Below are 23,633 nucleotides of genomic sequence, written 5' to 3'. Positions count from 1 at the left end.
CAGCAGCAGCAGCAGCAGCTGCTCTGCCGCACCGCCGCTTTGAGTACAAGTACAGCTTCAAGGGGCCGCACCTGGTGCAGGCGGATGGGACGGTGCCGTTCTGGGTGCACACGGGCAGTAAGTGCTGGGCGGGGGGCGGCGGCGTGCGAGCGGGGCCGGCTGGGCCGCGCAGTGTTCCTGCCGTGCAGGCAGCTGTGGCCGGCCCCGCGCGGGGGGGGCACGTAATGCCCGTTACTTGAGGAAAAAGGGTGCGGGAAGGAACCGCCACAGGCCGTAGCCGTGGCCGGGGAGCTGAGGGGCACGGCGAAGATGGCGGGGGCCGGCGGGGCCGGTCAGCCTTGGTTGGGTTCCGGGGGCCGCCAAGGCATCGGGTGAAAGTGGCGGGTGCCCTCGTGTCCTGCAGCTGCCGAAAGGGATGAGAGCCGCGCTTGCCCCCCGCGCCTTCTGTCTCCCCCGTCGGAGCCCTGCCGCGGGCGGGGGCGGACCGAGAGCGCCGTTAGGCTCGAGCGCCGGCCGTGACCCCGGCGCCCCTCCGGGGCCCTCTCCTGCGGGTTTCCGCGTAGCTCTGGAGGGACAGAGATGCTGTGACAGCCGTAAAATGTCTGCCAGTCCTCCCCCTGTTTCTTTGATACGCGAAGCTACCTGTGACCTTTCTTGCGACGGGGTGGCTCCATTGCTGTGAGGAGTTGACTCGAGACGGTGTGAAACTCTTCTTTGTGAAGTGATGATGTGTCACTTGGTCAAAATGAAAGTCGGCCTCAGCCCTCTGTGGTGTACCTGAGACAAGCCGCTGATACTTCTGTATGGCTAGAAAACCTGTTGAATTTCGTAATATAAAAGCTTGAAATGGAAATTGTGCCTTGGCAAATATGACTTTACCGAACACAGTATATGCAATTTATGTATCCTTTGCAGTATGGGTTAAGAATTTGATAGTACTCAAAAAGGCATCTGGTCTTCTGTAAGTTGCCCCTCTTGTAAAATGTATTGATATTTACTGTACATAAGGTTCTACCTTAGCATAGTTTCTCTGCAGTAACTTCTGTGTTTTTATTTCTTGGCAGACTTTAATTCAGTTTATATTCGTTAATGCATGAGTGTTAATTTTTGACTCTTATTTGACATTATGCTACAAGTGACATGAAGGGAACTGTCTATAGATGAGCTTCTTGTCCTGCTTTTTTAAGCAGATAATCACAGAAATAAATGTTATTTAATACAAGTGAATGAATCTAGCTCTAGATGTATGCCTATTATTCTTTTAGATTATTAAACAGAAAATTAGAACGTCTGTTTTTAAAAAGCAAAACAGAAAACTATGGTTTGTAAAAAGTCTCGTGGGATACAGCAGAAAGCTAAACCTATTTTTTTTAATTAATATATATTTTAACAGTAAGACCAATGTTCTATTTAAGTTGTACATTGTGGTCCCAAGTGGAAGGTGATTAAGTCTTCTGTAAAGCAGTAATAATCAAGGTGTTGAAAGTAAAGGTGTGGGGGTTTGAGGGTTTTTTTATCCCCTCTCAAGTGGTTGAGTACTCCACTGAAAAGTTATTTTGAAAACTGTGTTCTAGTTGAGGAGGCCAGAAAATGTTGTGAGTTTAGAAGGTTTGTTAATTGGCTGGTTAAGCACTTGCCATACTGTCATATATGTGGTGTTGGTTCCTTTCCTTTCTAGATGCCATACCAAGTGCAGATCAGATTCGTATAACAACGTCTTTGAAAAGCCAAAGAGGGTCAGTGTGGACAAAAACCAAGTCAATATTTGAATACTGGGAAGTCGAAGTCACCTTTCGAGTTACAGGAAGAGGCCGCATTGGAGCTGATGGACTGGTATTCAGAATTTGATCTAACTCAGAAGAAGTAGATGTGCTTTAAAAACTGCATCTTGACTTATGACTCTTACTTGCTTTCTGTAATAGGCAATCTGGTTTGCAGAAGAGCAAGGCTTGGAAGGTCCTGTTTTCGGGGCAGCTGATAAGTGGAACGGTGTTGGAATTTTCTTTGATTCCTTTGACAATGATGGAAAGGTTAGTCAGAAGCAAACTCTTCTAGCAAAGATTATAAATTAATTTCCTGCCTGTTTTGTACATATAACTTTGTAGAAAAAAATAAGATGTTATTTTCTTGCTCTCCCCCCCTTCACTTCAAAGGGATAAATTAAAATAGTCAAGTTTCCCTTATAGAATTTTTACTTGACTTTTTCACACTTTTTTTTTTTTAAGCTTCAAAGTTGACGCATAGTGAACCTCCCCTGAACATTGGTTCATGTATAAGGTTTGGAGGGAAAATACCATGCACTTATGTACAAGCTGAAATTTGGAATGTCCATGCACAATTTGAAATGTTGATATATCTGAAGGCCTGTGCTTTGGAGGAGGCATATTGTACCAAAATATGACACTGTGAAAGCACAAATTTCTATGTCTCTCTTCACAGATGCTCTTTTTCTTGAAACAAATCTGCCTTGAGTAGTTCAGCAGCAAAAATTCTGTAGCAGATGGGGGTGACAGTTGCTGTTTTGAAATTCTAGTTTTTCAGTCCAGAATGATCCTGGGAAACTTTAACAGTACATAGTAGGTTTGCTTTTTTTGCTTTTCCTGCACTACTTTGGCTTGCTTTTAGATGTTTTAGGTACATTTTTGTAGGTGTACAAGTTTTTTTCCTACAGATGGTTTTTGATATACAGCAAACTTCATCATATATAAAAGTTAAAAGACTGAAGGTGATGTTTATGTTTCTGATCTTCAAAGACAAGACATAGAATTAGTGTTGTTCAACTTTTTAAGAATTTTTAAATTCTCCCCCGCCTTTTTTTTTTTTTTTCCCCTGACTTCTGGCATGAATATGGACACTGTTGTAGTTTAGGTGGCTGAAGATGCCATCTACCAAAAATTGCATGTGGACAACACTGCTGCTAGAATTTGATAGCACTGGGACTCTGATCATGACAAGTTTAGTCAGTGTGGTATGAAACCCTTTTATAGAAATTGATGATGTGTCACTTCGTGCCTGTATTGGTGTGATGTGTCTTAAATACTGGAGTTTGTAAGACTTTTTTTTTTTAATGACAACCTGTTACTTTCTTCAGTCCGAGTATGGAGAAATTCTTCTTGTTGCTGTTTCAGTGCGTTCACTGGAAGATGTTTGGTGCTGTAACTGGTCCTTAGCCTAATATGCTAGCATCCAGAAGCAGAATCCATCTAGTACTGCCAACTCAGAGCACCCTGCTTATGATGCTGATCTAAAAACTGCAAAGCCTTTTTTCCTCTTCCTTCCAAGGCTGTAGGTTATACTAGAGTTGAATTTTTATTTCTCTGTAGAAGTAGTGACAAGAGCTTTTTAAAAAAAGAAATAAAATTTCATAGCTTCGAACACCTGAAATAGTAAAAACCACACTAAATGTCACAAGAGGTTACAGCGCATCTTTCCTGTGACCTTTAGAGGCAAAAAATGAGAAGTTATTCCCCACTTTGGATTCTCTACTATCTTTCAAGTTCTTGTATGTGCTTGCGTGCGGACATGATCCCCAGCAGAAATTGGACTGCCCATTGACCATTAGCATTAAATACTCTTGTTAGTAGCTGTCTGCTATGCTCTAAGTTAGATTAGGCTTGGGTTGCTTTCATGAATGCTTTGAAATTGAACAGTTTGTACGTGCTTTGTGGAGAATATATGCAAGTGTGCTCTGAACTAATTCAATATTATTGTTATTAAACTGAAATAAACAGCAAGAAGATGACATTAAAGCATTCCAGTGGTACTGAGCAGATAATACTGATGTTGAAGCAATTAAGCTAACCGAACTCCATTGCTGAGAAGTAGAAACACTGGTGTATTTGTGTATACTGGTGTACTGTTCTGTTGTTGTCACAATCCATGTGATGAAGGAAAAGAAACAGATAGTTTGGTTGTGCTGGTTTTTTTTTAAGACAAAGGACCACCCTACCCCACCACTGTGAATTGAGAAGGATGTTATTTCTTGAATTCTTGAAGTCTGAGTCTTGTTTTCTTTTCTTAAGAGCTGGCGATCTGTCTAGTGGGACAGTATATTCCTTTATGTCGTGGTTTAACCCCAGTAGGCAGCTAAGCACCACACAGCTGCTTGCTTGCTACCCCCTGATGGGATGAGGGAGAAAATCAGAAGGCTAGAAGTGAGAAAACTTGGGGGTCGAGATAAACACAGTTTAACAGGTAAAGCAAAAGGTGTGAACTCAAGCAAAGCAAAACAAGGAATTCATTCACTACTTCCAATTGTCAGGCAGGTGTTCAGCCATCTGCAGGACAGCAGGGCTCCATCACTTGTAACAAGTGGGGAAGTTGGGAAGACAAATGCCATAACTCTGAGTGTCCCCTGCTTCCTCCTTCTTCCCCCAGCTTTTATGGCCGAGCATGATGCCATATGATCTGGGATGTCCCTTGGTCAGTTGGGGTCAGCTGTCCCAGCTGTGTCCCCTCACAACTTCTTGTGCACCCCCAGCCTCCTTGCTGGTGGGGGACTGTGAGAAGCAGAAAAGGCCCTAAGGCTGTGTAAGCAATAACTAAAACATTGCTGTGTTATCAACACTGTTTTCATCATAAATCCAAAACATAGCCCTGTATAATCTAGTGCGAAGAAATGTAACTCAATCCTAGCCAAAACGAGCACACTTTAGGAGATGTTGAATTGAAATGTTGAAGGGGGAAGAGAGATGAACTCTGAAATCTTCTGCTCTTGTAAAAACTGGAGTTCGCTTCATAAACTCCTGGAGGCAACTGGAATAGCATTGTAAATCTGTTTTGCCATTATCATTTTAGCTTGTTCTCATCCTCTAACAATTTAAATAACTGAGGATGTGTTCAACAGACTTTGTTTAGTCTCTGACAGATAGCTCCTGAGGTTTTTCTAATGACTGTGACAAGGTCAGTAGGATGTCAACATAGTGTCTGTCTGGATGTTTTTCCCAGTGTTATGTAGCCAAAGTTGGATGTGTTAAGCCGTCTATTAGTTTCAAGATCTGTATCTTCACTGCATATAAAAGCCACAAATAGGAGAAATTAATATTTCTGTATTTTTCAAAGTATAGTAATTGGTAGTATATCCAGGGACTTAATTTGTGGGTTTTTTTCACCCTTAACTATGCAAAGAATGTAGCAGTCTCTTGAAAAACATGCAGCGTGGCACAGTGCTACTCAGTCATTTTGCTTATGTAATCCTCAAGTACAGAAAGAATAAAAACATCTGTGGTGTATATGTAGTGTAATGACTTTAGGTGCTTTATTGCAGAAAGTCTATCAGTGATGTTACTTATATTTCACTTCAAATTAAACTATTTCATTTGTTTGCTATTTCTTTTTCTAGAAAAACAATCCTGGAGTGATTGTTGTAGGCAACAATGGAAAACTTCTGTATGACCATCAGAAGTAAGTTTATTTTCAGTGTTAATGATGAACGTTTGCTTTTGAATGATGAAATGTTGCATGAAACTCTTTGAGAAACATTATGAAGGTTTCTTTCATATGAAACTTCATTGCCTTTACATTTGAGTTTTTCTATTTGTTAAAACACTGTTTTGGCAGTAACAGCACAGAAATTGACCACTGATAGTTATTTAAATGGCATATGCCCTTTGGGATGAGTGAACTCAGATAAATGGAGGTGCAAACTTTTTACCTCTTCGTTGCTTATGGGTATCCTCCACACACAGCTAATAACTGACAGAAGTGACTAACTGAAAGCTAATTGCCTGTTACTAAAATTAATTGGCTTAATTTTGATTTCTGATTGTTTATTGTCAACAGCACAACTGACATCTCTTTGGATTCTCTGAGAAGAGAGATGTCTAGCTTAGTTGGTGCAGTCCAGACTGTAGCTTATTTCCATCTCAGTTCACAGGTGTGGGAATATATCTTAGAAGCAAACAGATTTCCCCATTACTGCATTCTGTCTATATTGTGTCCTGTGTAAAGCATCTAGTACTGTTGATCCCAGACTTCAAAAAAGCTCAGTGCAGTTGTGGGACAGCTTTTTAAAAACTTGCATATTGAAAAACTTATCATGATGTTGCTTAGTGATACATTGATGCTTTTTTGTCTTAGCTGATAAATCATAAGATATAGTTTTATGCAAGTTGTCTTCTTGCATAGTGATGGTTCAACGCAAGCATTGGCATCCTGTCAGAGGGACTTTCGTAACAAGCCCTATCCTGTTCGAGTAAAGATAACATACTACCAAAAAACATTGACTGTAAGTACTCTGAAATAACATAATTACTCATGTTTCTCAGCTTTTTAAGCGTGCAATTGTTGCAACTATGTGAAAACCCAAAGACCCTGTATTTTAATTCCAATATTCTTGAAAATGTTGAGCTCAGTAGCAGAAGTTGGAAGGAGGTGCAGTATGTTCAAATGCTAGACAAGTTCTTGTAGCTGCGTTAGTGCATCTGTAGTTTCCTGAGCTGACTCAGCAGGTACTGCTGATTTTTCTGATGTTACTTAGGAGTTAGTCATGCTAACATACTCCTATGTGCTCAGACCCTTCTGTTGCTGTTGACTTGCCTGTAGAGGTGTCCCAAAGCCAGAATCTGTTCCTCAGCTTCCAAGTGGTTGAGCAGCTCCTTAATTTGAATGGTATTTCTCAAGTTGATCTGAGAGTTGCAGAGGGTTTTGTAGTTGTTTGTAAAAGGTTCTTGAAATGTGACTAAAAAACTGAAGCTCGCTCTTTGGCAGTAGATTTAAATTTGTTACTTGAGGCTTCCCACCTCCAAGAAGTAGTAGGGCTTTGAAGATTAAAGAAGGTAGAAAACCACTGGTATAACGGAGTCTTTAAGATTTTTCTAATATTCAGATGATTGTGAATTCCTTTTAGATAAGGAGAAAAAAATATTAATGTGGTGCTGGGTTGTGACAGCTATGAAGTGTGTGTTTCTTGGCTTCTGATTTCTGAAAAGGTGCTATTGATAGGTATTAGCCATAAAACACACAGCTGTCATTTTGTAGTAAAAGTTTCTCTAAAAGTAAACATGAATGCACCTAAAAGAGAGTGGACCTTGTACTGTGTTGTAATGGTAAAAGCTATCTGTTACTCTTGAATGAAAATTAAATTAGACTCCTAGGCTGCTCTGTTTTTGAATGCGGCTGGTTCCTGATGCCTTATCTAGGAACTCCTCTGGCCCAGATGTTGTTGCTAACTTTAGCAGTCCTGCAAATGTATCCGTAGAGGAAGAGAGAATCTCTCTGAAGCTTAGAATCAACCTAATAACAGTAAGGGATGACTCTTCTAGATCAGACCAAAAATCTGTGTTGCCCAGAACCTTTTTGGGATGTATACTTCTGACAGACTGGCCTTTAATGATCCCCAAGTCGGGGATTTCTTGAACCAGAGTTGCTATTATTATGCTATGATCAGTTTTAGAATAGAACAGAATAATTCCATTTAGAAGGGACCTACAAAGATCTTCTAGTCCAACTGCCTAACCGCTTCCAGGCTGACCAAAAGTTAAAACATACTATTAAGGGCATTGTCCAAATGGCTCTTAAAACCTGACAGGCACGAGGCATCGACCACCTCTCTAGGAAGCCCGTTCCAGTGTTTGACCACCCTTTCTGTAAAGAAATGCTTCCTAATGTCCAGTGTAAAACTCCCCTGGCACAGCTTTGAACCATTCCCATGTGTCCTATCACTGGATCCCAGGGAGAAGAGCTCAGCACCTTCCTCTCCACATGGCCTCCTCAGGAGGCTGTAGAGAGCAATGAGGTCACCCCTCAGCCTTCTTTTCTCCAAACTAGACAAACCCAGAGTCCTCAGCCACTCCTTACAGGTCATGCCTTCCAGTCTTGTCATCAGCTTTGTTGACCTTCTCTGCATTCAAGTATGCATTCAGGTACCTTAACATCCTTTTTAAAACTGTGAGGCCCACAGTACTCAAGGTGAGGCTGCACCGGTGCTGAATACAGTCGGATAAGCCCCTCTCTTGACCAGCTGGTTATACTATGTTTAATGCACCCCAGGATGTGGTTTGCCCTCTTGGCCACTGGGGCACACTGCTGACTCATGTCAAGCCTACTGTCAACCAGCACCCCCAGATCCCTTTTTGCAGGGCTACTCCCCAGCTATTCCTCCTGCCAATTTATATTGTGTCCAGTGTTACTCTGTCTGAGGTGCAGAATCCAATATTTGTTCTTGGTAAATTTCATGGCATTGATGATTGCCCAATGCTCCAATCTATCTAGATACCTCTGCAAGGCCTCTTGTCCCTTGAGTCAACAGGACCTCCCAGTTTAGTATTGCCAGCAAACTTACTAAGGGTGCATTCAACTCCCGCATCCAGATCATTGATAACAATGTTGAACAGTACTCTGGCCCTAGAATTGAGCCCTGAGGAGCACCACTGGTGACTGGTCATCAGGCAGATGTAGCCCCGTTCACTACAACCCTTTGAGCCCTGCTGTTCAGCCAGTTCTTCACCCAGCGCACCATGAACCTGCTCATCTCACAGCTGGACAACTTGTCCAGAAGGATACTGGGAGGGACAGTATCAAAAGCCTTACTGAAATCCAGAAGAACTACATCTACCACCTTCCCTTCATCCACTAGGTGGATGACCTTATCATAGGATATCAAATTAATTAGACAGGACTTCCCCTTCGTGAACCCATGTTGACTGTGCCTGATGATTGCTTTGTTCTTTAGATGCCTTTCCATAGCACTCAGTATCATCTTTGCTCTAATTTTTCCAGGCACTGAGGTTAGACTAACAGGTCCGTAGTTTTCTGGGTCTTCCCTCGCACCCTTCCTGTTCATTGGAATAATGTTGGCTAGTTACCAGTCAGCAGTGACCTCCCCAGACTCCCAAGACCTTCGGTAGATGATTGAGAGGGTCCTGCTGTAACATCCGCTAGCTCCTTCAGTACTCTGGGGTGAATCCCATCTGGCCCCATGGACTTACAAACATTCAGCCAATAAACTGGTCCCTTATAATTTCAGTGTCCACAAATGGAAATGCACTGCTCATGCAGCTGTGGTCCTCCAACTCAGAGGACCAGGCAGCCCAAGGTCTATCAGAATTAGTACAGACTGGGGCACAAAAAGAGTTTAATGCCTCCATCTTTTCTTCATCCCTATTTGTCAGGTGACCATCTTCAACAAGTATTGGTCCAATGTTTTGCTCGGATCTCCTCTTGATGTTAACATAATTAAAAATCCTTTCTTGTTGTCTGACGCAACACTGGCCAGTTTCAACCCTGTTGAGCTTTGGTCTTTTGTGTCTTCTCCCTGCATATGCAAACCACAGCTCTGTAATCTTCCTGTGAAGCCTGACCTTGCTTCCAGAGATACACAATTTCTTTTTCCTCTTGAGTTCCAAGAGGATTCACTGTTCAGCCAAGCTGGTTGTCTGCCCTGCTCGCTTGACTTTTGACATGATCGGATTGCCTGCTTCTGTACAAGGTTCTTAAAAGAAAACCAAACAAAAACCAAACAAAAACAAACAAACAAAAAAAAAACCCACCTGACAACACTTATGGACCCCTAAGTCCTCAAAAGTAGATTCCCAGGGGACACTGCTAAATAGCTCCCGGGGTAGCTTAAAGTTTGCTCTGTTGAAATCCAGGGTAGCAACTCTGGTGACCTTTTTTCTCATTATACCAAAAATTTGTGATTGCTGTGGCCAAAACAGCCACCTACCATCACACCTCCCACAAGTCCTCCTCTATTCACAAACAAATCTAGGAGGGCATCTTTCCTAGTTGGCTCACTGAGCACTTGTGATGAGAAGTTATCTTCCTCTTCAGAAGTTTCCCAGACTTGCTTGTCACAGCAGTATGGTATTCCCAGTTGATGCCTGGGAAGTTGAAATCTCCCATAAAGACAAGGACTACTGATCCAGAGATTTCTCCTAATTGCATATAAAATAACTCATCAGTGCTATCATCCTGGCTGGGTGATCAATAGTGGATGCCCACAACGACATCTGCTTTGTTTTCCATCCTCCTAATCCTCACCCAGAGGCTCCCAACCACGTCACCTGTAAGTGTAGGTAAGGGCTGTACAGTCAAACCTCTCCATTACATACAGTGCAACACCTCCACCTTGCCTGCCCTGCCTGTCCATCCCAGCACTCCATTTGTGGGACTCATTTCACCAAGTCTCACTAATACCAATGACATTGTAGCTCTGGGAATGTAGGAACCCTTCCAGTTTGTGCTGTTTGTTGCTTATACTGCATGTGTTGGTGTACAAGCATTTCAGATGTGCTCCTAAACCCTCAGCGCTCCCTGGAACAGCATAAATGCTCCCACTAGCACCCTCAGGCAGTGCTGTGCTGTCCCTTGGCTTACCTTCACCTCTCCTGATGGTACCGCTTTCCCCCATGTGTTCATTTCCATGCACTAATTTGTCTTGCTGCTTCTTAAAACTGAAATGAATACATTTTATATGTGTCTGAATTCTATGTGGTATTTCCTTGTAGGTGATGAGTAGAAAATGTTGAGTTATGTTCATGCTGAACCTTGAATCAGGCCTTTTTTTCCTTTGTAAAATAGAAAGCTTATGCATTTTCTTTGTAAAAAGTGCCTTTCAGAAAAGAAATAGTTTTTGGTTTCTAGTACCAGCTGCTGAATTACCTGATAAGTTGGATTTGTGACCATTACTGTAAACTGACAAAGCAATTAACGCAAATAGATTTATGTGGTAAAAATTTTAAGTGTTTATCCTTTTAGGTATTAATTAACAATGGCTTTACTCCGGATAAAGAAGACTATGAATTTTGTGCAAAAGTGGAAGATATGGTGTTGCCATCACAAGGATATTTTGGAATATCTGCAGCAACAGGGGGCCTTGCAGGTAGCATATGTTAAAAATTGTGACAAATGGTGTGGGGACTTGCAGGGCTTGCAAGAGAGGGTTTGGGTTTTTTTTACTGCTAGTGTAGATCCATTATACCAGTTTTTGACCATGATGATGTAATTAATCCTTTCCTTTCCCAAATTACTGATATGCTTAGGCCTTTTCCTGACTAGGGCAGAAAGTCTTCTGATTTGCCCTGACAGAGACATTGTGCAGTCTCATTCTTCAATGCATAAACTCTTGCAAGGACTTCAAGAGGGTGCTGTTGCCTGAAGATCCTTTGCAAGTGCAAGGCTGACTTGGGAAGTACTAGGATTTGTAATGTGTAGCAGTAGCAATTAACAGTGGTTTTTTTGTTTTGTTTGTTGAATACAGATGATCATGATGTCCTGTCTTTTCTGACCTTCCAGCTGACTGAGCCTGGGAAGGAAGTAGTAAGCATCTTTATGCATAATTAGTAAAATATATTATTGTATGTTTTATATGTAGCACCAGGTTATGGCATTTCCTCTGAAGTCATACTTGGCATCCCAGTTTCAGGATTTTGGCATGTAGCTGTGCTGTCATCTGTTTAAGAAAAGTGAGACTAATACTGTAATGTTTATTTAACATTTTCAAGACCAGAATTCTTGAAGGAACGCTGAATCAACAAAGATCCCGATGTTAAATCAAAACATGCAGAGAAAGCAAACTAAAAAGTCTGCTTTGTTCGGAAAGTGGACAAATAATCTGTTCTTGCTTTCAACTTCCTGTACCTCTAGAACAGTTCTGTACTGCTAAACAGTATCTATCCTTATAAAACTTGATTTCTTTTTAATCGCAGAAAGTATGCATATGTTAGGAAAAAGCTATGGGTCTCCATAGGAATGTCTAGTTTTTCACTTCAACTTAATATATTAATGTACTCCACTAATTGTGTTATGTCCTCAAATCTGAAATCTGAACAGCCTTCTTGGAGTGGGGGAAAATAAAAAAAAAACCCCTCCCCGCCCCCCCCCCCCCCCCCCCTAATGTTTTAAAGCCAACACCAGAGGCAGAAATTCCTCAAAAAGATAAAGAGAAGTATCAAGAAGAGTTTGAACACTTTCAACAAGAATTGGATAAAAAGAAGGAAGAATTTCAAAAGGAACATCCTGATGTGCAAGGACAGCCAGGCAAGTTATGTGAGCGATTTTTCAGTTGTCAAGGAAAACATTTGCTTTCTGGGATGTCCAGAACTAGAGCCTGATACTCTGATTGATCTTACTAAGCTCCTACTGATGTTATTTACTTCATTTAAGGATCTTTGGTCTTTTGTTTGTAAAGTGTTTTCTGAAATATAAAGTCCCTTTTGTCATGCCTGGATTGAGAACAAAATAAACAAACAGAAACATGATGGGAACGATGAGAATCTGTATGGAATAGTAGAAGGGAGAGAAGGTCATGCTTCCTTCTGTAAAGTGATAATTAAGGAAGCATGGCATTTTTTGTTATTTGAAAGGTTATCTTTTTGGTCTGTTCTTGCACATTCATAAGAAACATTTTTATTCCCCCCCACTCTCCCACCCCATCTTGTTTTATGGGTGGTTATTAAAGACAGGCTAGTGGATATGCTGGAACATGTGCTTACTTGGAAAAGCTTTTTAATGCTTGCCTAATATTGGACACTTCAGCACCACAGCCTTAGCTGGCATTCAGTGCTGGTATTCAGGTTGGCTAATAACCAGATTTCCAGCTTGATGTTCTTAAAAACCATGGCCTTTATTTTTTACATTTTAAGCTATTGATAAAAGATGAAGTTTGGCTGGGTAAGGCAGAATTGCCCTTTCCACTTTTGATACCACACATCGGTAGCTCTCAGCAAGTATTGGTTTAAAGATATTTCGGACTTGAGCAGCATTTTTCCACTGGTTTCAAATTATATTTAATTTAGGAAAATTACAAGAATGACTGTTGCCCACTTTTTTGAGCGTTTAGCCAAAGTGCTTTGACTTTGATTGTTCTGCTGTGGAACATGGTGGGGATTTTGTTTGTTTGCGTGGGTTGGGGTTTGTTTTGTTTTGTTTTGTTTTTAAAAAGCTGGGCAAAAAAGAATCTGCTTATTTGAAAATACAGTGGAAGCCAGTCTATTTCTTACCTTTGTGGATTCAGTTAACTGTATTTGCACACATATTGGGAATGTGCTTTAGGCATCTAGACCTGACATTTCAGGTTGTCATCCTTTTTTGCATAGTGATAAGTTATAACTGTTCTAAAGGTCCTACACCATTTTATCTTCATCTGTGTTTTTGAAATATTGTCCAGCCTTCCATTGATAAGAAATAATAATCTTTTTTGTCACAGAGTCTTTTGGACTTTCTTCTTTCTGATGATGTTGAAGCTGCAGAGGAACTCACTCAAAATGTGCAGTCACTTCTCTATTTCAAGCTACTTTTTCGAGCTTACTTTTTCGAAAAAGTAGCTGTTACTTAGTACCTGCAAATCTCTTGTGAAGGATAGTTGGTAATACAATGCTAGCTCATGCAAAGATAGCTGCCTCCTAATAACAACGGCATCCTGTTTCCATTTTATGTTGCACATTGCCCAAGTATTGAAATAGGAACTCTAAGATGGAGTCTGGGTTTGAATGTGGGGTTGTCTCTATTCAGTCATTCTGATCCCATTTGGGTATCCTTTGCCATGGCAATGGTGATAAATAAACACCAAATATATGAAATTACAGGAAAAAAGTATATCCACGTGGAAACTTTAAGGGTGCAAGAAAAATGATGCAATGCAACTTATGAGGAATGCATATATGTAAGAACTACCTGTGCTTTTTTCTTAGCAGCAGAGGATCTTTTTGAAACTGTAAGTGATCGTGAACTGAGGCAAATCTTTGAGGGGCAGAATCGAATTCATCTTGAAATCAAACAGCTTAATAGGCAATTGGACATGATTTTGGATGAGCAGAGGAGATACGTCTCTGCAGTCACAGATGAGATTGCTAAAAGAGGAGCTGGTTTTCCAAGTCAACAAGGACAGGTAAATTAAAAAAAAAAACAACAAAAAAACCCCCCACACCACCGTGATTGATGTCTCAGCCTAATTTGAGCAGCATGATTAATTTACTTTTTCCAAGATAGGTTGATCTTTTTCTCCCTTCCTACCCCTACCAGGTTTCCCAGCAAGAGATTGAGACAGTTGTGAAAACTCAAGAAGAGGTCATTAGACAAGTAAATGAAATAAGGTAAACGCTTTCTAAATATTAAGGCTGTGTTTTGAATTTTATATTATTTTCCACCTTTTAAATCCTATTTATTATTTCAGTAAGAGAATATTGACAAAAAATTTCTTTGTGTCAGTTCCTTAGTGATGACTCTCTGCATACATTTAGTTTCTGTAATAAAGTAAGTTCATGTCCCTGGGGTGGCTAAACACCCTAATTTGCCTCTTTTTTTATCATGAGATTCCACTTCAACAGCTAAGTCCAGTCCCTCCAAAAACAATCAATTTCTGCTAATGTGATAACCTGCTACCTCACGGAAAATTGTTGCTCTGATTTTGGAGTAATGATAACAACATGAGCATAAATGCCTTTGATTTATGGCTAGTGAACCTAAAAAAAAAAAGGTGTATTGGTGTATCTTGTCGATACACTTAGTCTACTCCTGATATAATGATTATATGAGTTTATTATTCTATATTATTATTATTATTAAAAAATCTATAATATTATATTTAGATAATATTATATGAGATATATTTGAGGTTTTGTTTAGTGTAAACAACCTGTAAAGGTATGTAAGTAATTCTGAGAAGTAGTTCTGCACAAATGAAAATGTCTGTGCATGTAATAGGAGTTGTTGAGACGTATTGGTTATTCTGATTATTATTAAGTAGTTCACTTCTGTCTTCAATATAGACATGTATTTTGGTTTGGGTTTTTTTCCCCTAATTTTGCTATGAATGGTTAAAGCTTATATATTGATTATTGCTCCATAGTCATCTGTTAGTGTTACTGATTTGTGTATCATAAAAAGTATTTATAGTTTTATGTCAAGTCTCTCAGAATTTCAGTGTGTACAAGCCTTGGAGAGGCCTCTCTTTTTTTCTTTTTTTTTTTCTTTCTTCTTTTTTTTCCCCATTTCCATTGTAGATTAACGTCTTTTTATCAGTAGCAGTAGGGCTAGGCCTTGGGAGAGCATTGCTTCTTGATGGCAGTTGAAACAAGGGCCAGATCTGGAAAATATTAATGTCCTCTCTTGGCCTGAACTTTGAAAAATAAGGGGACAAGAAGTCCAGTTTCTACAGTCCTGCACCTATGAAGGAGTAACTCCATCCGTACAGCCAGGGGACTGATAGCTGGAAAGCAGTTTTGCAGAAAAGAACTTGGGAATCCTGGTGAACAGCAAGTTGGACGTTGGAAAGCAATGCACCTTACAGGAAAGATCACCACCTAAGGGAAGGACCACCACCAGCATCCTAGGCTGTTATGCAGAGCGTTGCCAGTGGGTCGAGGGAGATGATTCCCCCTCTCTAGTCAGCACTGGTGACACCACATCTGGACTCCTATGTCCAGTCCTGGGCACCTCAGTATGAAAAAGACATGGACGTACTGGGGAGAGTCAAGTGATGGATCATGAAAATTTAAATTAAAGGGTTGATACAAAGAGAAGCTGAGGGAGCTGGGACTGCATAGCCTCGGGAAAAGGCTTGCGGGTATCTTATCAATGGGTATAAATACCTGATTTTGGAGATGGTAAGGGTGATTGAGAGCCAGACTCTTCTCACTGGTATCCAGTGACAGAATGAAAGGCAATGGGCACAAACTGAAATACAGGAAATTTTATGTAGACATAAGAAAAGAAACTTGTGAGGGTAGTTGAACACTGGAATAGGTTGGTTGCCTGGGAAGGTTTTGCAGTCTTCACCCTTGGAGACACTGGAAACCCAACTGTGACTAAAAATTCCTTGGTTTGTTAGGTGTTAAGGCATTGTCATACAGTACTTCAGGGGAGGAAAAAAAAAGCAGTGTAATATTAAATTACTGTCACTGACGTTGCATAGTGAAGACAGAAATGTGTTTCTTTTGTGTGCCAATGTATTGTGTAGACCATTTTAGTAATCTTGTCCCCATTTCTTGTAGGTTGGAGGAAAATGGGGTGTGTGTTTTGGTTGGTTGGTTGCTTTGGTCTTTTGTAAGAGGGCTTTCTGCCAGTGAAATTCCTCAGGAAACTTACGTATCTGTAGGGATACTTGCAAGTTCCCAAGTGATTAATAATTTTGCTTTTTAAGATGCAGTTTTTAAAATCAATTGAGTGGTATGCTGTACCTTTTCAAACTGTGTTACCAAATGAAGTAAAAATCTTATCTCGAAGGTGCTATACTGCTAAAATGGATTTGTGAAAATTCCTATGTTTGATAGGGATGTCTGTGTACTGCTTCTAAGACGTATAACAGTTGCTGTCTTTAGCAGGAATGGCTTTAAGTTGGTTTAACCCTTCATTTATAGTAGTTAAAACATTCCTTACCTTGGGCTTAAAAAAAAAGGAGAAAAACAATTCCTACAGTTGTGGGTTTTTTCCTGTATTAGTTAAAGGGCAGCTCTTGTGATTTATCTAAGTAGGTCAGTTTTTTGTAGAATGAAGATTAGAGTGCTTCCATTTTTGCACTTGTTCTTCCACGAAAGCTTTTATGTTAATATTCTTGACAAATCTTTATACCTTGCAAGCAAATTAGATTTTCTTGTTAACATTGGCAGCCTGCCCTTTTAGTGACTACTTATTAGGTATGAGTTTGCGTAACATCATCTTAATATTTTTCTTAGATTAAAGAAATGCTTTATTTATAGATAGAAATGAACAGCCCGCTGTTGCTTGTCATCCCGGAGGAAAAGGACTTACTGTCTAAGTAATTTTCATGTCAAGATTTGTGGATTTCTTAATCATCTGATTACAGAAGAATCTTGCATGTTCATACAATAGCAACTGTCAGCATGGTATTGTTCATGCAAAAGTAAATGTAAATTAAATTTGATACAGACCATGTCTATTTAGGGAAGTTACTTTGCTTTTAACGAACAGTGGATCAGTCTGGGGGGAGGTGGGTGTGCAGTGGTCATGATGCTGGTTGCATGGGTTTGCGTGGGTTAAGAAAAAAAGTCTTCCAGTGAAAATCTTCTAAAGTAGGTTATTATAACACTAATTCAAAGTACAGGTAAATATTAATGAATTTACTTTAAATAATCTATACAATGACAATCCAAAAATATGAAATAATTTCTGGATAATGTATATGCTAGTTTAAGTTAGGACAGATGAGGATTTTTTTTCTATTCGTTTTGTGCGTTTAAGTTGCAAACCAGAAATGTAGAATGAGAGAAGGTGAGAGCTGCTTTGATTAGTTTTGTTTGCAGTGGCTTACAGAAGCGAACAGCTGGTTTTTGGTAACTCCTTTTGATACCTTTGCAACATTAAAAATGATCTTATTGAGGTAAACGTTGAGAGTTTTGCAGAAATCCATGGCTAACTCCATCTGGCCTAAAATGCAGAACGTTATCTGGAATAACTGGAAGTATAACTGTGGAAAGTGATTGATCTTCTAATGTGTGCTGGAAGTATGATTGAGCTTTTACAAAGGTGACAGGAAAGGGTGAGTTCTTGGATCTTTTTGTTACTGGAAATGAAAAGACTTTTTTTCAGTTATGTGGGAAGTATGCAGAATACTGGTAGTCTAGTATGTTAGGTTGATTTGTGTGTTAAAGTGATATTTTTAAGAAAAACTGGTTGTCTTCAGTTTGAAGAAAAGTATATTGTTAATCCAGCATTACTAAATGCCTCTGTTGAAGTGGTGCTTCTGCAACTTGATATAATTGTGTAGATTAATTTAGTGTGTGGCTTTGACTTAGTATGTTGCTGCTTCAAGTAGTTTAAACATGCCGCATTGTTCTTACAATGGAGCAAAAGCTGCTATAATGCTAATATAGCGTATCTATGCTTGCAATTTTTGCTTCTGGGAAGTTGTCATAGTGCCTTTGAATAGATATGTACCTTACTAGTTTTCTCTTTTCTCCTGTCTTTTAGTTCTGTGTTTTTTGAATTTTAATGGCATGAAGAACAACTGATGCAAAGCTAAAAGATGGGCAACCTCTTTATGAAGATTATTTGTAAACATTTAAGTTTTGATGCATAACTTGCCGTTTCACAATGAATATGGCCATTTAAAAATCAGTAATAAAATTTTCTATAGTACTTACAAATATGATTATATGTTGTTGTTGTTGCCAGTTTACTCAATGAATAGTATTCAAGCCAGGTTGGGTTTTTGTTGGTTTTTTTTTTTCTCTTATGTGAAAGTTAAAATTGGAAGTGTTCAAGGCCAGGTTGGAGGGGGCTTTGGGCAGCCTGATCTAGTAAAAGACATCCCTGCCCACGGCAGGGGCATTGGACCAGATGATCTTTAAAGGTCCCTTCCAACCAAAACCATTCTATGATACTACGATAAATTGGTGACCACTGTACAAAGAGTTAGGACTGCACCTTGAAGGCATCAAAGTAAGCTCTCATCTGAACAAAATGTAAAGTTTTAAGTAAATTAAAAAGAAATCCAAAGGCATACATTTTGATTGTTTATTTTATTAATAATGAAGAGATTAACATTCACATGATAAATATTTTAGCTGTAGAATAATCCTCTTTGCAACTGAAAAGAAAAATCACAGTAGGGGAAAATTATATAAACATATTGATTAGAAATTAAAGTTTTTTTTCTCTCATTGACTAGTCTAACTCAAGCAAAATTAGTTATGGAACCTCAACTTTTTACAGATTTAATTTGATTTGTTGTAGAAGCAAAATGAGTTCACATGAAGACAATATTAAGTATTATGACAACACATATGGGAAATGAGTTTCTCGTATAAATGATAATCATGAAACAAGGATGTATCTAAATCTTTTCTTATCCTTAAAGCCTCTTCTTTGTTTTTATTTCTTACATGACTGCTTTTATTTATTTATTTTTCAAACAGCTTTTGGTTTTCTTCAAAGATTGCATTAAACTCTGCTTATCCTAAAGCCTTCGCAAGAGCCTCAGATAAAACACTTGTTTCAGACCTCATCAGTCAGGCAAAGCAGATGTCCAACAATAGAATATTTGCCAGATCTTGTTTTCAGCGTGGCTTTGGGAGATGGTGCACTGTAAAAATTGCAACTGTCTGTGGAATTAAATATTTTTTAAAAAAATAATAGTTTGATTAAGGATTTATTTCTTGATAGGTATTCTTGGAAGCTAGAAAATGTGTTTTCTGCCTTTTGGGGCAACTATGTATTTCAGACTAATTTTAATGGACTAACAGGTGTCCAGAACAACTGCTGTTTGTAAGAAAGCTGTTCTGTGCTGAAAGATGTTTTGTTGTTTGTCTTGTTTCAGAAATTCCATGGCTGATACTCTGAGGCTGATCAGTGGAGCCCAACATCCTGGCTCTGCTGCAGGAGTCTATGAAACAACTCAGCACTTCAATGACATCAAAGAACACCTTCATGTAGTAAAGAGGGACATTGAGCATTTAGTACAACGAAATATGGTAATTTATGTGCTGGTAGAGTAAAGCATGACTGTAATACTTCTTTATTTGGCTGTTAGTGAAAAGCTAGGATGAGCCAGCATGCAATTTACGGAGCAATTAATCCTTCATTAAGCTGCTTCACTAAAACTGCACTGCCTTGACCTAACTGCATGATCTGTGTCTTGATGAGAAGTTTTGCACAAAGAGCATGATTTTTACTCTAATTTCCTGTGGAAACAAGGTCAAGCAATTAGGTTTTCTGGGTGCTTTTTTTTGTGTTTGTCCCCCTACTTAACAGCTCTATACAGAGGAGATTTTCTATTGCTTCTGGACAGAAGGGAGAGCTTTAATCAGGGGAAACTCAGGCAGGCTCTGCTTAAGGTCTGCAAGTGTGAAAGAAGACTGCATTCGCATTCAGGAGCACCTTAGTCTAGCCTAGGTAGCAATTAGGCTGAATTAGCTTATGATCCTCTCAAGTTCTTGATTTCTGGGTTAATTTATCAAAGACTTATTTATTCCCCTATAATCCTCAAATTAACATCAGTCAGTTTATCTGAGAAACATAAACATGAAAGGGGAAAGTGAGACAGGGAGTAAGGTTATGATTTTTCAGAGTAGCATAATTTCTGTCTGTTTTCTGCTTGTGTTCTGATTTTTAGGTTGTGTTGCAAAGACCTTGTTTTGTTTCTTACATATAATGGTCTTTTGATGGCATGTCTTGTTTGCTCTTTCCTCAAATATTATTTTTCTTGGTTTTTAGCCATCTAGTGAGAAATCAAAGTGTCCGGATTTGCCACCGTTTCCATCGTGCTTATCTACAATGCACTTCTTCATATTTGTAGTGGTGCAAACAGTGTTATTCATTGGTTATATCATGTATAGGTAAGTATGTTTTTGTTTAAAGACAACAGGGCAAATGATTTTATAACTTCTGACTGGAAATGCAATTGCAATGGTATGATTATGTTAATCTTCTTTAAAACAAGCAATCATTCAGATTGGAAGAGACCTTAGGAGGTCTCTAGTTTAACCTTCTGCTCAAAGCAGGGTCAACACTGAATTCAGACCAGGTTGCTTAGACTGGTCAGGTCTTAAAAAACCTCCAAGAATGGAAAATTTACCACTGTTACAGACCCCATTGGAAATGTTTAATTATCATAATGAAGTTTGTTGTATTCTCCCCCCACACCTAGGGTATATCTAGTGGGAGCCTGCCCTGTTTCAATTTGACTGTTGTGTCTCTTTCTTATAATGTACATCTAATGTACACCTCTGTAAAGAAACTGCCCCTGTCTCCTCAATAACATCTTGTGGGTATTAGAAGGCTGCTGCTAGACCCCTCGAAGCCTTTGTCAGTCCAGGATGAACAAGCCCAGTTCCCTCCCTCTCTTCTCTTGAGGCATGTGCTTCAGCTCTTGACCACCATCCTTGTGGTCCTCTGCCAGACTTACCGAAGTTTATTAATATCTTAACAAAATCTGATGTGATTTGATTTTTTTCTTTTTTTGCTATGTGTACCTAGAAGCTACTTATCCCATCTTACAAATTCCTCAGTGAACTTTTTTTACATTACATATCCCTTCATCCCTCTCCTACATATGATACTGATAGTGTATGGACTCCCCCCCCCCAAGCTAATTGGGATGTTTTCTCTGTTCTCTTCCTCCTCCTTCTAATGTCATAATGTGCAAATTGAATTTGCATTGATGGAAGGGAAAACCTATTGAGAGTAAGGACTGACTTGCTTGGTAGTCTTCCATCCTGCTTCTCACACACACTAATCAGGATAAGGAGTAGGGACCAAAATAGCTGCATTGCCCTTAAGAGAGAAAATGCTGTTTGCTACCTCTACGGAAGGATAACTACTATTAATGTAAGACCAATGCTGCTGATAGCACTAACTTTTATTGTGTGTCCACTTCTCTACAAAGTGGAGAGTGTGCATTTCTTATGTATGTCATGTTACGCCATCAACTGGAAAGATGGCTTACAAGACAAATGAGGAGTGGTCCCCTCCAGTTCCTCTTCATGCCCTTGTAATTCTAGTATATGTGTGTGTGGTTGATCCACAGCATCTGTATCCACTAAGAAAATAAGTATGTTCTGTGCCAGAGGGAGAAGGAAATACCATTTCAAGTAAATTCTTTCACTGCTTAGTTGTATGTGTTTCCTTTTCTGTGATGATCTTTAGGCCAATCAGATACTGAGAAGCTTTAGAAAACTTTAGTTAAAGTATTTTAAAAATCAGCTCATATGTTCTTTCACAGTTTCTGGCTTCTGTCCAGAATGTTTTGTTTCCTTCTGTGTCTGACACAAAATTGGAACTATAGTGATGCTACTAATGTCTTTGTAAGTAGAAAAAATAATATCCTACTTTTGAGATATGACTTACATTTTATTTTCCTAAGTCTCTGTTGACAAGAAATGGAATCTTTTAATCCCAAATAAATGAAATACTTATTCATTTAAACTGGTTAGCTAGTTTTATACTATAAGTACTTAATGAATTCTTTTCTGCTTTTTCTTTCAGGAGTCAACAAGAAGCAGCAGCCAAAAAGTTCTTTTGATGACCTGTTCCTTTTGTGTGTACATAACAGCAGTATGTATGCACAGAAAATTATACACTTCTGTAAATGAGGGAAATCTTAGTGTTTGATATACTGCAATATTGTAAATTATTGAATTTTGTTCAACAAAATGAGTTCTCATTTAAGCTGTTAATGCTAAAGTTAAAAACAGACTGGGGAGCAGTGGAGCAAATGCTAGATAGGGGAAGACTGCTGACCCTATCTAGGTCTGTGTTTTCAGCTAACTTTCTCATAAATACTGGAAGGCAAATGCTATATTCCTCTTCTTTTGTTAAGATTCCATAGGAGGGAAATGAAACACCCAGGTTTGGTGGTTGTTCATAATGAGAATTGCAGATGGATGATTTGTGCAGAAAGCTTGCCACTAAGTGTCCTGACATATCGGTTTAAAAAAACACAAAGGCAAACAAACAAAAGAAACCCCCCAAAAAAACAAAACCCGAACAACTGTTATTCACTATATTGGGGGGGGGGGGGGGGCAGGGGCTGGGTGTAAAAATTTGTTATAAACATTTAATTTGTTTACCACTTGGATTCAACAGTTCAACTCTTCATGAAACACAGGTTTAAACGCTTTTTAATATGTGGATGCAAAGACAGGCCTTTAACAGTCTTACTGTTGATACCTGATATAGAAAATAAGCGATACAGAACAAGCAAATAAAGGCTTATCTCCTTCTTTTGGGTTTTGGTTTTGGTTTTAGGCAGTGAGAGAAAACATGATAAAGTAGTTTCTTCAAGTATATTGTGGGACTGATTTCTTTTTTTGTAGTTTCAAGTCTGCCTGTAATTTTGTTTGGAGATTTGTGGACTTTTTCAGCAAAGATATCATTGCTTTATACGTCTTCAAATCTGATTTTATTAAGGATATGTTTAGTGTATGAGTATGTCTTTATTTTATAAAGCTGTCTTGTGTCTTTCATGTATCAAATACAGATGCTTTGATTTAAATCTTGACATGACAAGTATTCTAAACTGCAGGTATTTAGCATTAACCCATTTCTTCACAAGCTGTTGCTTCAGACATGTTTGTTAATCCAGCAGCTATTGTAGAACCAGTATTGTGTGTCAATTCCTGCTTTTAATATCACAAGTGTTAAGACTGAACATGTGTTTTCGATACTGCTTATCAGGTAACATTTGCTTCAGGAAAGAAATGAAGCAGATAGCCCAAACTAGGAATGTGAAATGAATTCATTTTGCCTTGTTTACATATCTGTGGTAACTTTGTCCTTGAGTTGTTTGTGTGTAGAGTTAGAAAGGGGGGGGTTGGGTTTTTTTAAATTCTATAAAATACACAAATGCATCAGGATGTTTCACTTTTAATTACTAATCTGTTTGTCTGAATCTGCAAAAATTATCTGGAATCTAGCATACTACTACTGCATTCCTACCGTCTACTCCCTTGGAGTGCAACACATGCTGCCAAATTCGCTGTAGTGAAGAACACTTCAGTATTGTGCCTGTCAGTTTGGAGAAATGATAAATCTATGCAATATATTTTGTTACTTAATTTACAGTGTCCAAAAAGTGGATATCTGTGCTATACCAATAGAACAATACTACCTACACACCTATTTATGTAGTTACAGTATGTAGTATACTGTAAGTGGTATAGCTTTATAGATTCATTTCTAAATTTGAGAAGATTTTGCTGTATTGATTGGAGAAACTACTGCCTCAAGCTAATCTT

The 23,633-nt window shown here is 39.1% G+C and overlaps 1 protein-coding gene across 1 annotated transcript in view; it reads left to right on the top strand.

Moving 5' to 3' along the window:
* Positions 1–22,353, top strand: part of LMAN1 (lectin, mannose-binding, 1) — a 25,041-nt gene extending 2,688 nt beyond the window's left edge. Inside the window, exons 3-15 of the mRNA XM_010583092.1 lie at positions 4–117; positions 1,679–1,833; positions 1,923–2,030; positions 5,342–5,403; positions 6,127–6,226; positions 10,699–10,822; positions 11,201–11,259; positions 11,847–11,979; positions 13,632–13,828; positions 13,963–14,033; positions 19,217–19,370; positions 20,113–20,234; positions 21,883–22,353. Of these exons, the coding sequence (XP_010581394.1) occupies positions 4–117; positions 1,679–1,833; positions 1,923–2,030; positions 5,342–5,403; positions 6,127–6,226; positions 10,699–10,822; positions 11,201–11,259; positions 11,847–11,979; positions 13,632–13,828; positions 13,963–14,033; positions 19,217–19,370; positions 20,113–20,234; positions 21,883–21,919 (1,436 nt within the window). The 3' untranslated portion in view covers positions 21,920–22,353. The remainder of the gene's footprint in view (positions 1–3; positions 118–1,678; positions 1,834–1,922; positions 2,031–5,341; positions 5,404–6,126; positions 6,227–10,698; positions 10,823–11,200; positions 11,260–11,846; positions 11,980–13,631; positions 13,829–13,962; positions 14,034–19,216; positions 19,371–20,112; positions 20,235–21,882) is intronic.
* Positions 22,354–23,633: the final 1,280 nt, after the last annotated feature.

Source organism: Haliaeetus leucocephalus, unplaced genomic scaffold, assembly GCF_000737465.1.
Source record: "Haliaeetus leucocephalus isolate CR32 unplaced genomic scaffold, Haliaeetus_leucocephalus-4.0 Scaffold866, whole genome shotgun sequence".
Taxonomy (NCBI): Eukaryota; Metazoa; Chordata; class Aves; order Accipitriformes; family Accipitridae; genus Haliaeetus; species Haliaeetus leucocephalus.
The sequence above is the reverse complement of the archived record's forward strand: the minus strand, read 5'-3'. Positions and strand labels throughout refer to the sequence as shown.